Source organism: Clupea harengus, chromosome 2, assembly GCF_900700415.2.
Source record: "Clupea harengus chromosome 2, Ch_v2.0.2, whole genome shotgun sequence".
In the NCBI taxonomy this organism is placed as follows: domain Eukaryota; kingdom Metazoa; phylum Chordata; class Actinopteri; order Clupeiformes; family Clupeidae; genus Clupea; species Clupea harengus.
In genome coordinates, this window is record NC_045153.1 from 6,257,788 (window position 1) to 6,276,016 (window position 18,229).

The following is an 18,229-nucleotide window of genomic DNA, read 5'->3' on the forward strand; positions in this document are numbered from 1 at the left end:
AATGCCGGCTAAAGTCTTAGATTTCCGGATTTTTCTTACTTTCGATATCACTGCCATCTTGTCGTATTCAACTCTGTATAGGCATATAATTTCAGCCAAATTATATCACCATGACTCATAAACAGTATTATAAGGAAAATGTATATCTGCCGGCCAATATTGCCATCGCCGTTTCGTGACTTCCACTAAGAAAAAATATTTCTTCACGCAAATAGAACTTTACAGTTTCAGGTGCATATGTAGCAACCTATTACGTTCTGGCTTAAATTGTTCCGTTACATTCAGTGAACGGACAATTTACGGAATGATATGAAAGATGTTAATTAGAAGCACAAAACCCGTTGGCAATGGCAACGGTCATATATTTCTTGCAGCAGTGAGTGATGATGTGTAGTCTGGCGGTCATTATCAAAAAATAAATCCAGACGAAAACGAACAAGACCCCGACGCGCGCGCCATGTTGGGGTAGGGTGACCAGACGTCCCGGTTTTACCGGGACAGTCCCGATTTTGAGTTGCGTGTCCCGAGTCCCGACAAAAACCTGTCGGGACGCTAAAATGTCCCGGTTTACACCAACCACTATGAAATTGTCCCGGTTGTCAGCGATTACATAGCTTATGTGGTCTTATTATAGCCCGATCATTAACTAAACCCATGTAGAAAGACTAATAAAGCGCCCAGCGTATGATTTGAACAATGTGTGTGTGTGTGTCAATCAATCGTAGCGGTCTGCGTCTGCATAATCTGTGCAGCCAGCGTTACAATGTACATTTGTAAACATTGTTGCAAAGCCTCTTCTTATTGGTCTCGTTTTAACGGTCAGGCTATATCAATAGCTAGTCTACACTACGACAATGCCGAAGACAATTTTGCTGATACCTGTGCGCAATTTCACAGCAGGCTTTCAGCCAATTAAATGAAACTTCATCAAATTCACTCCTGTAACAAATATACGGAATGAATGTTTCCAATAGGGTGTGTGCAGGGCCGGCTCTAGCCCTTTGGTTGCCCTAGGCGAGATTGAGTTTTGCGCCCCCCCCGCCCCCCCCCACACACAATACTTAACATCACTTTACTAGTTTTTTCACCCACTTATAATTCTACTATTCTACATTGCAGTTCAACAATAAATGTTGCATGGACAACAAACACCAGAATAGTTTCAGAACATTTTCTTTTTTATTATTTTAAATAATTTATTACACACTCAAAGTTAGGATTAAGTTAACTCCATAAACTGTGCAAAACACTCTTAAGCACCTGTAAGGACATTTAAGCAAATTATGACCCTCTATACCCTAACTATACCCTCTACAAACAAAAGGACTTTTATGGATACTGTACGTACCACTACAAAATATCTCAAATACCTCACTACAATTCTTCCAGTCATTTAGGCCACTCCTAATGAGGTGGTCATTTTTCTGTGAAAAGAGCTTGCAGCAGAAGCAATACAGAGTATTGTTTTTCCTTGAATATACAAGCCAGCTTCTCTTGATTTTCTCCCCATTTACTAATTTCCTGTAGAAGTGGTTGTGGTGGCAGCTTCTCCCATCATCTCTTTTTGGAAATGTAAAGTCTGGACTGGTCTGGTATGGTCCTCTGCAAACTAACTCTGTCCTTACCGGATCACAGAGGGCTGGCCAGTCAGCAGGATCTATAGGTTCTCCCTGGATAGCAGGAATTGTGGAGGGTGAGGTGTCTGCAGGCGGCAGTGTAGTTTCACTGGTGCCCTGAGTGCTTGATGTGGTCCTGGATGTCCCTTCACCTTCACCTGTATTCAAGCATATTGTATAGCCAGACAAGCGGTGTTTAATATAATAAGTGAAATGATCATGAATGTGGTTGAACTTCTTTAAGAAAACAAGCTATTGTATTTAATACATGCTAAAATGTTTCTATTGTACTTTAAAGTATGGATGTGGCTTGAATAAATACTATTAAATAGACTCACCTGATGCAGGCTGTGTGTTCCTGGCCTGTGTGTTACTGGCCCCTTGAGTACTACTGGATGTCCCTTCTCCTGCAGCTGTATTTAAACACAGAGTTCATCCATGCTGTTCTTTACACAGTTGCATTTGGTAATTTCTATCATCCTACCACATAGTTGCATTGTACAAATACATTTTATCTGACCATGTAACTTGTAGTAGATATATTACAATTACTGCCACAAGGCTAAATAATACTAGGCTACTGATTACAATTAGTAGTATTAAAAGTAATAATTGCTAATGATAATAACAATAACAAAAACAGCAACAGTGGTACTAATTGTGTAGGCTACTTACAAAGTTCGGAGGGTGGCGAATCAGGCGTCCTTTCTACAGCGGCCTCTGCAAAAATTGCCTGAGTGCATCTGGCCAAATAAAAACAAAAATAAACAAAAATTTTAGTATATTCCTGGGGAGGAACTGTACAGAAGGGTGAACACCACCACTATCCCCAAAATGGTTACTGTGTGTGTATGCACCTGCTAGTTGTGAATTCACTAAACAGAACTTATGCCATCTATAATGAATGTAGACAGCAACTGTACTTTTCATAACTAGCATACGTTATCCAGATACTGGTCTTTTGACATTTACATCCATGTAGGTTATCAGTGAAGTTACGTTTGCTAGTAATAGCCTACGTAGCAAATTAGCAAAGTAACAGTCGCTAGCTAGCTATAGCTAGCCTAAGTGACAGCAATGAAACGTCCAATATTAGGTGATGCACAATACTACATGTATTTCGTTTGACACCTTAATGGCTGAGATGAGAAGACTTACCTCTATACTTGGCTTTCTTTTTCTCTTCTTCCTTTCTTTGTTTTCGTCCCTGTGCTCCAGATGGTTTTGACCACTTCATTTTTGCAAATGTCACGTAGCTGACACGCTCACGGCTCACCCCACCCTGGTAGTGTCCAGGAGCTCTCACATAACTAACGTAACGTAACTTAACGCAACCCCCCCCCCTCTATCGACAATAACCATCATTTAAATCTAAAAATCAGGTTGAAGTAAACGTATGGCTGAAGGGGCGCCCTCGGATGATCATGATTAATAAACATGTTTTTGTTTGCTTGTTATTCTAACTATGATTAATGGGAAGTAGGTCCAAGGGCGACACTAGAGGGCGCCCCCAACCCATTTGTCGCCCTAGGCAGTCGCCTAGTTCGCCTATAGCAATCGCCGGCCCTGGGTGTGTGTGTGTGTGTGTGTGTGTGTGTTGTTGGAATAACACTGGTAACACTTTACGCTAAGGGTACAGGATACAATTATCATGAATTCACGCATGAATTCATTGATGTAGTGTATGTATTATTATGCATTATGTCATTAATGATTTATGTATTACTGCATTCCTTAATATCCCATGAATCATCAGGAACTGACGTGTTCATAGTATGTCATTCGTGACCTTATAAATGAACAACACAACTAAAGCATTAGATATGGCACATCATTATGAATTATGATTTAATAAGTATGATCATGATTATTTATTTTTATGCAAAACAATGTAGTCATCACTGCGCAAATTCTGATTTGAACACAACTTGTGCATAATAATGTACCCACCTAATGCTTTAGTTGATGTGTTGTTCATGCATGAGGTCATGAATGAGAGGCTATAAACTCATGTCAATTCCTGATGATTCATAAGATATAAAGGAATGAAGTAAATCACAATAATAATTCATAATTCATGTACCCTTACTGTAAAGTGTCACCATAACTTTAGTTCAAGCCTGTGGCAGCAGTTCAAAATAGTTTGTTTATTGCCATGCAATGAAAAATACCTTTTCACAAACTTTTTCACAAGTTCAGTGGGTACATTTTCCAAAATAATGCTTTAATTCTGAAAAATAAAGTTGGTCCCACACAAAACTAACTCACTCAATGTCTTTTAATATTATTTCTTAGATATGTAGGCTACATAGAAAATGCATGAATATTAACTGAGATACCCCATTATGTTGTGAACAGTAGGCCTACGTGTGCTGTTGGCAAAATCTATGTCTATGTCTGACCTGGGCTGGCCCATGTTCAGGATAAAAAGCGTGCACGAGCATTACGGTCAAAGTGTCCCGGTTTTAGGTCCGGGAAATCTGGTCACCCTATGTTGGGGTGACCCATTCAAATCAATTGAACTTTATGCAACATTCTGAGGATTTGTGTGAAGAACTATTTTTTCTTAGCAGAGATCACTAAACGGCAACACAATCATTAAAAAGAGGTATTTTGGGGGATGCAGTGATCTACATGCCATAGGTTTTATCTTGTCAATTTTCCAAAAGCCCATTCATTGTCTCACAGAGATTTATGCAGTAGCATAGATCAACACAGCACATGAACTGAATAAATGACCTTCAGTAAAAACATGAATAGGTCCGGCCCAAGGCCCAAGTAAAGTTTGTGAGCCGGCCTGGCGTTCTCTGAAAAAAGGCTAATCCTACCTGCAGATTTGAAAGCATATCGCGGTAGGTGAATTATCCTATTTGGGGTAGTTTCCATCCTGCTGTGACGCAGTAAGATTTCATTTAACCAACATAATGTAAAACACACCGCAAAACTCTTACCTCTCTCTTTTTTTACACAATTTGTACTCTTGCCTCTCAACCAGTTGATGTGCTTTAATGTGTTGAAATGGCTACTAAAGTCTTAGATTTCCGGATTGTTCTTACTTTTGATTTCACTGCCATCTTGTCGTATTCAATTCTGTATAGGCATATCATTTCAGCCTAATAATATCACCATGACTCATAAACAGTTTTGTAAGGGATAATGTATATGCCGGCCAATATTGCCATTGCCTTTTCGTAACTTCCTCTATAAGAAAAAAATATTTCTTCACGCCAATATAACTTTAAAGATTCAGGTGCATATCAAGCAACCTACGTGGTGACGTCAAATGTTCCTTTACATTCAGTGAACGGACTACTTACTTACTTTTTACAATCATTAAAAAGAGGTATTTGGCGGAATGCCGTTTAAGACGGAACGAACAAGACCCCGACACGCAGCCCACGCAAAGTTGGGGTTGACCCATTCAAATCAATTGAACTTTATGCAACATTCTGAGGATTTGTGTGAAGAACTATTTTTTCTTAGCAGAGATCACTAAACGGCAACACAATCATTAAAAAGAGGTATTTCGGGGGATGCAGTGATCTACCTGCCATAGGTGTTATCTTGTCGATTTTCCTAAAGCCCATTCATTCTCTCATAGGGATTTATGCCGTAGCATAGATCAACACAGAACATAACCTGAATAAATGACCTTCAGTAAAAAAAAAATATAGGTCTAGCCCAAGGCCCAAGTAAAGTGAAAAAAGGGTTAATCCTACCTGCAGATTTAAAAAGTATATCGTGGTAGGTCAATTACCCTATAGCCTATTTGGGGTAGCTAGTTTCCATCCTTATGTGACAAAGTCAGATTTCATTTAACCAACCTAATGTAAAACACACCGCAAAACTCTTACCTCTCTCTTTTTTTCTTTTCTTTTTTCACACAAATTGGACTCTTGCCTCTTAACCAGTTGATGTGCTTTCATGTGTTAAAATGCCGGGTAAGAGTTCCGGATTTGTCTTACTTTCGATTTCACTGCCATCTTGTCGTATTCAACTCTGTATAGGCATATCATTTCAGCCTAATACTATCCCCATGACTCATAAACAGTATTGTAACGGCCTTTAGCCGCCATTTAGAAACACGACAGCACAACAACTGGTTGAGAGGCAAGAGTAGGCTACATTTTGAGTCTTCACACCGGTGCATAATCTGTATATGTAGCAACATATTACGTGCTGACATCAATTGTTCCGTTATAAGACATTCTGAGGATTTGTGTGAAGAACTATTTTTCTTAGCAGCAATCACGAAACAGCTACAAAATCATTAAAAATAGGTCTTTTGGAGGAATGTCTTCAATTGGTTTGGCAAGTTACCGTAGGTATAATAAGCGGGATAATGTGTAGTCCGGCGGTCATTATCGTAAAATAAATCCCTTCAAGACGAAACAAGATCATGCCAACAAGGTCCAGTTCTATGCTTGTAGTGTAAAACACGTTTCCATAATGCATAGGTGTAGACCTCTTCTCATGGTTTACTTGTTCAGGAAGGCTGTCTGAGAAGTCAGGGAGAATTTAATAATCAGTAGGCTACCCTCAATTTCTGTCTTCGTCCTCATGTATGTTGAGTCCTTATGTATGTATGTCAGTCTTGTGAATAATTCTTAAAACAGGACCCAATTCAAATGTCCTGCTTTTGCCTCTCTTTCAGTGGCGTGCATCATTAAAATGCACAGGCTTGGGGAGTAACGGAATACATGGAACCTTGTTACATAATTAGGATGCAAAAGGGTGTGTGTGTGTGTGTTTGTGGGGGTAGGTGCGTGTGTGTGTGTATGTCCATGTTTGTGTATGTGTGTATATGTGAGGGTGTGTGTGTCTGTGCATGTGTATGTCCATGTGTGTGTGTGTGTGCATGTGTGTGTGTCTACTCCTCTCCCGTCAGGCTATCCTCAGTGCAGAGAACCCTGACGAGCCTTACCTGGACGACATCAGCTACAACTGTGTGGCCCCAGGCAAGCGCTTCATGGCCATGGACAACCTGTCCGGGGGGGAGAAGGCCATCGCCGCTCTCGTCTTTGCCATTCACAGGTGGGTTAAGTGTTCACAGACAGTGTTGGGAAGGACACTTTCAAAACGTATTCCGTTACAGAATACAGAATACATGCCCAAAAATTGAATCTGTAACGTATTCCGTTACATTAACTAATCTGAGTAACGTATTCTGAATACTTGGATTACTTCCACATTGAATTGCATTTTATAAGTGTAGGAATGCGGCCATCAAATCCTGCTTACTAAACAGGCCTATTCTGGTGTGTTCTTCTGTTCCAACTGGCTGAATGTGATACATTTTTGTGTTTGTAGTCCCGAGCTGCATACTACAAAAATCTAACCGCAGTTTAAGCGACCACAAGCTCATTAATAGCTAACGTTAGCTAGCATGTCAAACAGGTCTAATCAGAGTCTTTCCACGGCTTTCCACGGGGCTATTAAATCAGCACATAGGAGAATGTAAAATCGCACATCTGGCTGATACAACTATAAAAAAGCAAGGTGACCAGTAAAACTACAGCAGATGACTACCCTTGGCTAATTAAAAAAATGAACGTACTTTAAGATGCTTCTTCAGGTTGGAGGGGGAGTCTTTGGACGCTGAAAGGAGGTTGGTTGCTGGCAAGCAGAGGTTGCACTGCACAGTTATATTACGTTCTCCCTTCTCTTTCTTTAATGTGAAATGCTGTTAGAATTTCCAGGATAGAAAAGCATTCCTGCCCTGGCTCTGTTGTGCCAGCTCTGGCACCTGCTCCTTTCCCGACTCCATTAGCAGCTACTGAACACGCAAATAGCTAATTTTCATAAATTTTCATGTTGGGGCTTCTGGCAAATGCATCAAGTTGCCTTAATTTATTTAGAGAGTGAATAAACTTGTGAAACAGAGAAGTACCGTCATGTAATCCATTGATTTCAACAATGTAACTGTATTCTGAATACCATCTATTTAAATTGTAACTGTAACGGAATACAGTTACTCATAATTTGTATTCTAAATACGTAACGCCGGTACATGTATTCCGTTACTCCCCAACACTGTTCACAGGTGGGTTGAGGGTTCACAGGTGGGTTTAGGATTCACAGGTGAGTTTAGGGTTAACAGGTGGGTTTAGGGTTAACAGGTGGGTTTAGGGTTCATAGGTGGGTTAAGGGTTCACACCTGACCTCATTGACAGGTGGGTTTAGGGTTTAAGATGGAGGTAGAAGCCCTGGTTATATGGACCTAAAATTGATGTGTTTAACAGATTTAACACCTGAATGTTTAACATAGATTTGTTTAGTTTATAAGCAAGAAATGCCTGATCAAAAATTTGGAAAGACACATGTTTGACAGTAAGCAGTCTCTGTACTCCATGGATTCAACCTCAAAATGTGAATGAACGCATAATATCAGAGTTTTTTAAAGTGAGTCAGGTGTATGGCTAAGGCCTGCATATTGGGCTGTCTGAGGTTAAAGGTCAGGAGTATGACTAATGCCTGCATATTGGGCTGTCTGAGGTCAAAGGTGAGGTATATGACAAAACCTGCATATTGGGCTGTCTGAGGTCAAAGGTCAGGTGTATGACCAAGGCCTGCATATTGGGCTGTCTGAGGTCAAAGGTCGGGTGTATGACTAAGGCCTCCATATTGGGCCGTCTGAGGTCAAAGGTGAGGTCTATGAGCCTGACTCTTCACCTTCTCTCTTCTCTGCCAGTTTCCGTCCCGCTCCTTTCTTCGTGCTGGACGAGGTGGATGCCGCTCTTGACAACACCAACATCGGCAAGGCAAGGCCCGGCCCATTCATTCATTCATTCATTCATTCATCCATTCATTCATTAGTTGATATTTTTCATTCATTCACATTTGAGTCCACAGTCAGGAGTTGATGTTGTGGAATAGAAGTGTACTTGGAAAAAATAAATCTAATAAGGCCATGTCTATATGTCTGTGGGCTTTCCCTCCCAAGACCCACCTCTTCTCTGTTTCCCAAAGATCTTCACTATCCCTTCTAGAGGCTAGTGGTTTGGGGGGGGGGGGGGGGGTCAGGCACTGGGCTCCGTAAAGCAAACTGTGTTGCACTGTAGGCTATGTGAGATTATGATATTCAAGTGTGTGGACTGTGTTGCACTGTACGTCAGGCTATGCGAGACTGTTTGATATTGAAGTGTGTGGACTGTGCTGCATCGCCCCCTGGTGGTGTGTAGGTGACAGGGTTCATAAGGGAGCAGTGCAGGGAGAACTTCCAGGTGATCGTCATCTCGCTCAAGGAGGAGTTCTACTCCAGAGCAGACGTACTGCTGGGTGTGTACTCTGAGGTAAGACACACACACACACACACACACACACACACGGACATACATCAGGCATGAAAATCCCTCACCTTTCGGCGAAATTCGCCGTTTTGAAACCAAAATAGGTGACCTACGTGAATCGTGTAGATTCGATGAGAAATGTTTTTTGGGGGTGGGGGGGGGGTGTAGGTATTCATATTCAGTGAACTGAGAACAGGTGCACGTGCCAGAAGGGAGCGCGAGATTCAGTGAATTGCGAACAGGTGCGCGTGCCGGAAGGGAGCGCGAGTGCATTGAAATATTAACGCGAAGTTGCCTTGCATCACCAGTGCAGACTACCATCAGAAGCTAAAAGCACGCCTGCTGAAGAAGAGAAAGGGGCGAGGCTGAGACGTGGCAAAACAGCGAAAGCGGGCCATGAAGACACTGGTGGTTCAGGCAAAGAAGAAAAAATGATCTGGTTCTGAGAGTATTACGAACTGTAATGTAAATTGTTATCTTTAAAATATTTTAAGGCAGTTAACGCAACTTTGTTTACTTCCGATGTGCATTGACACATGACACGAAACCGCTGCGTGCCTGCAGTCAGGAATAGGAGAGACCGAGACGGTAGTTGAAGATGGAGAGAGCAGAGGGATTGTTGGGCGGAAAGTTTCTGTTTAAGAGTAAAAATGACGGAACAACCGACAAAACTAAAGTTGTATGTAGCATTTGTCAAGCTGAATTTAGCTATCACCTTAATGCAAAGCACCCGACAGAAAGTCCCAGGCTAGATGGTCGCCAACCCACACTCCACGACTTCACTAAAATAACTAGACCAGTCCGTAAAAAGGTTACCAACGCTTAAGCAGTTTAGGTTGCTGGTGACTGTCGGCCCATCAACATACTTGAGGACGGTGGGCTGTCTGAGGTGATTCGAATTGCTTCAGGGGACAATTCTTACGATTTACCGTCGCATACATTCCTTGTATGACGGCGAGAGAGCACGAAAAATTCAGCTCCTCGAACAAGCTGCCAGCGTCGCCCTTACTGGTGACAACTGGACGTCAGTCAGAAATGACAATTACCTGGGTGTCACAGCTCATTTTATTGACAATGTATGGAAATTGAGATATTTTGCATTGGAAGTAAAAAATTAAAAACATCGGAGGACTGTGCAGAGGAATTCATCGACGTCTCAAACAGATGGGAGATAAGTGGCAAACTGACCACTTTAGGCACTGATAGTGCCCGTATTATGCTGCCAGCTGCTAGGCTACTTCCATTTTAACATCTACCCGGCGCGGCACACAGTCTGTACCTGGCTGGCACTTTATTGGTATGAGTTATAGGCCTGAGCCTCTTTGAAAACACAGTTCTGCGTATACTATTGTTTTAACATTTAGTTTTGTGTTAAAAAAAAAAATACAATTAAACAACAGTGTCTAAAATACACGCTGTCTGAAAGTGATTACTCGTTAATTTATAAGATTTAGTCTTTAGAAGTCAAACAAACTTTTAATCACGATTCATTTAGATTAATGCATTTCAAAATGTGAGATTAATTAGTTAATTTTTTTGTATCTATTGACAGCCCAAATTAAAATCTGAATTACATAACATTGTACTGGCTGTCAATCATGATGGAAGAGTAGACAAGTTACAGCATGTCCACCATCTCTTGTGGGGGCTATGCATTAGCCCATTTGTGGTGCCCTTACCACATTGTGCCTCTTATACTGTATGTTAGACCCAGTGACATCAGTGCATAAAACTTAGTAAGGAGGCCATAATAATTTTGGACTCATGGCTGAAGTTAAGTTTCTCCAGCTCTCCCCAGGTTGGCAAAAAAAGCATCTCTAAATGCATCAGATTGATGCTTTAAAATATGGAATATTAAAAATGTTCTTACGGGGGAGCATGCCCCCGGACCCCCCTAGAGGGGTAATATCCTTCTCACCTTTTTCACCCCTGACCCGTTTTCATGCCTGATACATGCAAACACTCAGAAATGTGCATCTCTCTCATGAACACTCACACACACACACACACACACACACACACACACACACACACACACACACACACACACACACACACACACACACACACACACTCAAGGACATACCTGCAAACACTCAGAAATATACACTCATTGCAATACACATACTGTACATAAGCTCATGAGACAAACTCATAGACGGCTACTGTACCCACACGCAAACACCCAGTTCAGACTTTAATATGTATTTTTTCTCTCTGTCCTTCTCTGCTTGACGTTTGTTCTTCCTCTGCCACCCCAGTCTGGAGACACCATCTCCAGTCGTGTGCTCTCCATAGACCTCACCCCCTACCCCCTGACTGAGGACACCCTCTCACAGAGAGACAAGGAGATGTAGACATGCAAACACACAAGGAGATGTAGACATGCAGACACACAAGGAGATGAAGACATGCAGACACACAAGGGGATGGGGAGGAGATGGGGTGGAGATGTGGTGGATCTCAGACAGATGTGAGAGATATTTGAGAGGAGACAGATGTTAAAGAGGAAACAGACGTCAGAGGAGTTTTGTTTGAAGCTTTGTTGGTTTGTTAAGGATTTTATGTTGACCGAGTTTGTCCGTTTGCGCAAAATTTTATCAAAACGCTTTTTTATCCAGCTTTTACTAAATTACTTCTTGACTGACAGATTTATTCTGTATTCTGTATTTTTGACAAATTTTCAAATGGCTCTTCAAGTTGTTTTTAAATTCCCCCAAATCTGCACTTTCAGTCATGTTTTGACGATGATGTTGTTTATACGTGTAGACATGCAGTTTTACAGAGAGACACAAGGAGATGGGGAGATATTTGAGAGGAGACAGATGTTAAAGAGGAGACAGACGTTAGGGTTTGAAGCTTTGTTGGTTTGTTGAGGAGTTTTTGTTGACCGAGTGTGTCTGTCGAAACTTTTATTAGATTACTTCTTAACTGTCTTGACTTTGTCATGTTTTGACGATGATGTTAATACGTGGTAATGTTGCAACGTTATCTATTTTATTTGTTATATATAGTTTTTATGGTCAACTGTAAAAAGCAGTTATCAATAAATTATTATGGCTTTGTGAACTTGTCAGTCGTTGGCGTTACAGACATGTTGTTTCACTGTTCAATGTCTACGTGGTCATCATGGATCAAGCACAAGTGTTCCCTCCCAATGAGGGTTTTAAAAGTGACCTTGGTGTGGAGGACAGCACAGTTCAAGGACAGTGGTGTTGAGTTATAGTTTCCCATGGCAACAAAGAAGCTCCTGTCTTGTAAGTATGATCTGAGCCACTAGACTACTGTACCTGAAAACCCAACCCAATGTTCCAGTCAGTGTAGTAAGGGTTATGATGTTCTGATCAACCGTGTCGAAGGCTGCACTAAGGTCCAATAACACTGGGACTGATATCGGTATTAAGGCGTTTATTAATACGACTAAGCAATTATGCAGAGTTCATTTCGATTGGCAAGAATTAACATTTGAAATGTTTATCATTATTCTGCCATCCCTACACACCCTGATGCAGATTTTGTACAAAAGCTTATCTAAGTTACCAGACCTCCATTCCCATCTCCTGATCTAAGGGTGAGACTTTAATTATGTTATTGTCAGGCTGGAGTCAGGGATGAACCTGGGCTGCTGGAATGCTAATACACTGTGTATGACACTGAACAATGGAGGACCCAAGTGCAGATATTAGTGTGAAAAAAATGTCCTTTAATAATCAAGAATACATCCAAAAGCTCAGAAGATTCAGACAAAAACAGAAGGTATCTCATGGGGAAAAAAAACAGGGCAGATAATTACAGAGAATCCTAAACACAAAACAAGTCAAAAAAAGGAAAGGAAAGGAAAATGAAAACCAAGAATGTCCATAAACTCACAGGCGAGACCAAAAGGGTAACTCCAGAGTGGTGAATCACTGGTACACAGAACACACAGACTCAGTGACCCGCCGTCGGTTGCACACCAGAGAGAATGTGTGTGTGTTCCTTTGTTCAGTCACCGTAGTTCCATGTGCATGTGTGTGCACATCGTGAACATACATGTGATATTGTAGCCGGGATGGCCGGGATGGCAAAGGTTAAATGTCCTGTTGCAGCAGGCAAACACGCCAGCTTGGAGAAAAAGAAAACGAAAAACAATAATTCTCACCAAATAAATTTCCCTAAACAATTCAGCTCCAACTGCACAAGTAACTCTCCAAAACCGTGAGTAAACTTCACACGTTGTCGCTCTCCAATCTAAACACTTTAACTTCCTCGTCAAGGGGTGGGAAGTTGTTCCCCTCCGACTCATTGCTCACGAGACCTGTTCTGCGCCGGCATTTTATTTCGCCGACCTTAACCATTGCACACATCGTCAATCAATTAATAAACATCCATATTCCGACTAATTATTAAAACATCGTCTGACGCTCCGTAACCCTGAATATATATATCCCAACAGTCATGTTCAGAGAACAAAACAAGTCAAATACATGTACAAATGTCAAAGGTAAAACAGTCTTATGCTTAGCCAGGTTGTGATTATGCTAGGGTAGCTGTAAATGCCCAGTTATATTGGAGTTACCAGTCCTTAGGGAAAAGGGTTGCGCAGGGCGGATCCGATGCCAAGCTGAAGAAAGTTTGTAGATGAAATTTGCTTACTCTCAGTTAGCGGTGCGTTCCTGGCTACTGAGGAATCTTTGGCAGTCATTGCCGTGAGACAAAGTTTTTTTGCATCTGCAGGTGAGAGGGAAAGGGCCTGCTCTTCAGAATGGGCAGAATGAAGAGAGATGTGCTCCGTTAGAGTACAGGGACGAAAGAGACATGTGTTCCCGTCAATGTGGGAGGCAAAAAGAGAGAGAGACCATGGGTGGTTGTCCACTTGGTTGACTATGTACGTAGGTTCTGGATTAAACCATATGCAAGTTCCTGATTAAAACACGATGGATGAATTCCAGATGTACCAACACTAGTTTGAATAAGAATGTAAACTACTCCAGCAATAGGAAACTCAACAGTCAACGTGCGTCAAACTTCTCCTGCAACAAGAGACGCAACAGTCGATAAGCTTCTCTCACAGCTTCAGGAGGATTTCTCGCCATAGCTGCTGCTCGGCCAATGTAACTAGAGAATCCCTTTGGAACCTTTTTTAAACTGAAAGCTGCATAGAGCCACACTGAAAATGTAGCCACAAATGTATTTACCAAAACTCTGTGTTTAACTATGCTCTTGGCTTTTGCTCTGATGTCCCTCTCATGTATGGTCTCCCCATGCTCCCTCCTCCATTCCCTGATCTTTTCCATTTCTCGTTGGATGGCTTGCTCTACTAACAACGAAAAGTCATTAGTGTAACAGCCTTCATTCTCCTGCATCTTTTCTATGGTGTCAAACAGCTTTGCTAACTGAATTCTGTTTTTGCCGTCCCCCTCTTCCTGATTCCAGTGCACATTATCTATGACATGATAGCGACCATTACATTTGTCTGCAAGTTCCTTCAGTGTAGCTTTCCTCTGCTTAGTACCCTGATTGCTTTTGCTTTCCTCTACAAACTGTTCAATAGTCTGACCCCCCAGGTCCGTACCATGTGTGAAAAGAACCACTGCATGTTTAAAGGTGTCGTCTGAAAATAATTCTTTAATCTTCGTGACAACTTGTTCCTCGAGGTCTGTGAACCTCCCTACCCTCATCACGATGAGAAACGCATGTGGGCCTGGGGAACTGTCAAAGATGCATTTGACTATTCCAGCTGTCAACCCCTCCTCTGGACCGGTATTGTCAAATAATCCAGGTGTGTCAATGACTGTGTATTTTCTCCCGTTGATGATCCTACTCTGTGTTCCATTTTCTTTTGTTTTTGAGTACTGAGACGCACTCACTTCGAAATCCTTTCCCCCCAGGATGGTGTTTCCAGCACTGCTTTTACCATCACCCGATTTCCCAAGCAGCACAATCCTCCTTTCACCTGACAAAAGAACAGAAGAGTATGCGTCACTGACACCGCCACTGAAAGTTTAGTTAAATTTAAAGAGGGCATTATATTATTGCCTTTGTACGTTAAACAAACTCACTTGTGTGGAAAGTGGTGGATACAGACTTGCTCTTCCTTCGACCTCGAAGCACAGTACACATACTGACAGTGTACCACGTGTCTGAGTTTAAGCCTGGAAGAGTTGTGCTGCAGGACTCTGTACTGATGGTCTTTGGCTTGTTCCCTTCACTGTGGTAGGAGATCTCAAAGCTGTGTGGAATCTGGTCAGTCCCATGCCCTGGGCTCCAGCTCAGATCTGCACTCCATCTGACTCCATCATATACTTCATTCAGCGCATCCACAGACAACCCCTCAGGCACAGAAATACCTGTAATGCACAACATTACATTGAACTGTTACTACTACAAATGCACATTTCGATTCATTCATATGCTACTTTCCAAGGTGTCTTACAGCAGATATTTGATATAGGTTTCATTAGATTAGAGTTCCTGGGAATTCAACCCATGACATTACAAAGTATTATTACAAAGTGGCAAGTTTCACCACTCCACTATTTAGGACAAACAAGATCAGGCTCCCATCTAAATGAATGGGAGAGATCAGGCTATTTAAATGAATGGGGAGAGATCAGGCTATTTAAATGAATGGGAGAGATCAGGCTATTTAAATGCACGGGGAAAGATCCAAAAATCTACATAGGATGTTGAAATAGACATTAAGAGTACATCACTGCATTTAAATCTGACACAAATGGCATTAACATTTTTTTCTTTCAGTTCAAGGCTTTATGAAAACTTTTTGGGGTTGATTTGCTCACTGAGCATGCACCAAATCTCACAGGGCAGGTATTGCTATGGTAACAGTGGAAGAAAACATTCAGGTGAGGCGAAATGGCAGTTATACTTTTCTGACAATGTGATTGGCTCTTTGTAGTACAGGGCGGGGCTTCCAGGTCCAAATCTGCCAGTGTTAGATACTCCTCAGTGTTCAATCTTCTCTTATAATGTCTCTGGGTATTACCTGACCAGTTGATCTACAAGAAATATGTTTAAACCATCTACATATGGTTTACATGATGTTATAGAGTGTATTAGAGATGCTCCGATCAGCATTTTTGGGGGCGATTACCGATCACCAAAATCATGATCGGCCTATTGCCGATCTCTGCCGATCACAGAATGGCAGGGGAATGGTAATCTTTTATCTATAATCTAGCAGAGTTCGCACTGTTCAAAAGGCTGCCGCTATCAACCAGCGGTTAGTCTGTTTCATGTCAACAGTATATAGTATAGATATTAAGTCATGTGGGGTTTTAATCATTCACTGTTTCATTATTATTATTGTTTACATCATTTAGTTATTCCGCTATTTCAAATGGTTACCCTTGATAACGGGTAAATGGAATGTTCACCGTAACGCACCGCGGAGTTAAAGGGACAGATCCACCTTCATGTTATAGCCGTAATATTCTTCATGTGTGTAAATATTTGTTGTATATATAATTGTTCATATCTGTATGTCTTGTTATTTATCATTTCTGTAGAAACCACGGTCATCAGTCTTTCATATTCATCCTACCAATTCATGTCTTGCGAGTGTGTGTGTGGAAAATAAATAGATAGATACCGTTCTTACTTCATCATTGGAACTTTGATATTATTTGTTCTTACCGGACAGTCTGTGGCGATTGGCAGCTATTTCATAACCTTCATACAGATCCTTTTGGGATTCAATCAGCTAAATATCCCCCTATTTTATATGCACCATTTGTAGAAATTAAACTGACTAAAACTTCCAGATGGGAGAACTCATGTTGCTTGCCACTGCCAAGCTCTGCTCTGCTGTTGAGTGTCCGTTTGCCGCGCATGCAGGTGGAATTAATTAATTAATTTACGTCACGTGATCGGCTTTTTTGATCGATCAAGCAATTTTTTCCAATATCGGCCGATCAATCGGAGCATCACTAGAATGTATATTGACTTAGAGTGGAAGTGAAATAACATTCAACAATTTCACTGTCAGTAACCAAAAGGTCTTCTTTTGAGCACTATTCAACTTTCGCCATTAACAAACATTTACTCAACCAGGGACAACTGAATTTAACCTGATTTACACTGCCTAATTTTTTTATGGAATCAATACATAGAAATAAGTGTGAAACAATCATATAACTAATATTTATTTCACATACTGTTTGTCTCAATTCTCATTTCTCACCTGTTTGGATGACGAGTGTAGCAGCCTGACTCCTTCCCCCATCTCTGAGCTCACAGCAGACAGTGACAGTATATTTAGTGTCTGGCGTCAGGCCTCTAAGAGTGGTGCTGCGTGACCCTGTAGAGGTGGTATGTAGTTCAGTCTCTTTACTGTGGTAGGAGATCAGGAAGCTGTGTGGAAACTGCTCCATCCCCCGATGAAGGCTCCAGCTAAGATTAGCAGATGTTGGAGTCACGGAGCTCACAGTCAACTTCTCTGGGACTGGATAACCTGTGATGACAACAAAACATGCATTAGTGATTAACACAATTTAATAAACCTGACGAGGTGTGGATAAAAGCCATGCTGTTTGCCCTCAGAGGAGGCTTGTATTCCCACCATGCTTTGGAGGCTGGTGAACACCATGCGTTTAGTGCTGGGTTTTGTGCTACTAATTCACACCTTTCATATCATTCCGCAAGAAGTTCGGTCATTTAACGTAGCGGAAAGTCATTGTAACTTGAAGTCAGCAAGTAATGGGTAGCTACGCAACACCTGGAACGTTAAAGTTCTATTAGCCTGAAGACATTTTTTTTTTTGCGGAAATCATGAAACGGCAACAAAATCATTTAAAAGAGGTATTTTGGAGGAATGTCTTCTATCGTTTAAGCAAGTAACTGTATAATAACAAATTTGCCTTGTAGGCTGAAACATTTCTTTTTTATTGCAAACAGCCATGAAATTAGCCAACAACATTAAACATGAGGAGAACATGTATTTATGAAATGCATTCAATTAAATTGTGATGTCTGCTTTGTGCTGATGGACTGATGCTGGTAGGCTACAGTAAAATAGGCTACCGGTACCTTTTTTTTACCCCCGGCTTGTATTCGGGGCCCGGCCTTTATTTGTCCGTATCGACCACGCCCAGGGGCGGCGCCAGGGGGGGGCTAGGGGGTGCTATAGCTCCCCCTGGATTAGCCATAGCACCATAGCACATAGCACCCCCATATTATTTATTATTGTTATTTAATTTAATTCTGCATTCTTAATTTAATTTATTGTGTGATAATAATATTTCAATCACAAAAGAAAATAATAACAGATTGAAATGAACAGATTGTTCACGTAGCACGACACAGACACGTCGCATGCATGAACGT

The 18,229-nt window shown here is 41.4% G+C and overlaps 2 protein-coding genes across 2 annotated transcripts in view; one reads left to right on the forward strand and one right to left on the reverse strand.

Moving 5' to 3' along the window:
- The window catches only part of LOC116222760, a 58,259-nt gene extending 46,201 nt beyond the window's left edge, over nucleotides 1-12,058 (forward strand). The window contains exons 8-10 of the mRNA XM_042703269.1: nucleotides 8,308-8,377; nucleotides 8,798-8,908; nucleotides 11,167-12,058. Of these exons, the coding sequence (XP_042559203.1) occupies nucleotides 8,308-8,377; nucleotides 8,798-8,908; nucleotides 11,167-11,262 (277 nt within the window). The 3' untranslated portion in view covers nucleotides 11,263-12,058. The remainder of the gene's footprint in view (nucleotides 1-8,307; nucleotides 8,378-8,797; nucleotides 8,909-11,166) is intronic.
- Nucleotides 12,059-13,896: 1,838 nt separating this feature from the next.
- On the reverse strand, nucleotides 13,897-15,430 carry LOC116222761 (GTPase IMAP family member 5-like). The gene is made up of 3 exons (XM_042703270.1): nucleotides 14,947-15,430; nucleotides 14,083-14,840; nucleotides 13,897-13,917 (listed from the first exon to the last, which is right to left on the reverse strand). The coding sequence occupies exons 1-3, from the start codon at nucleotides 15,248-15,250 to the stop codon at nucleotides 13,897-13,899; spliced, it is 1,083 nt and encodes a 360-aa protein (XP_042559204.1). The 5' UTR covers nucleotides 15,251-15,430.
- Nucleotides 15,431-18,229: the final 2,799 nt, after the last annotated feature.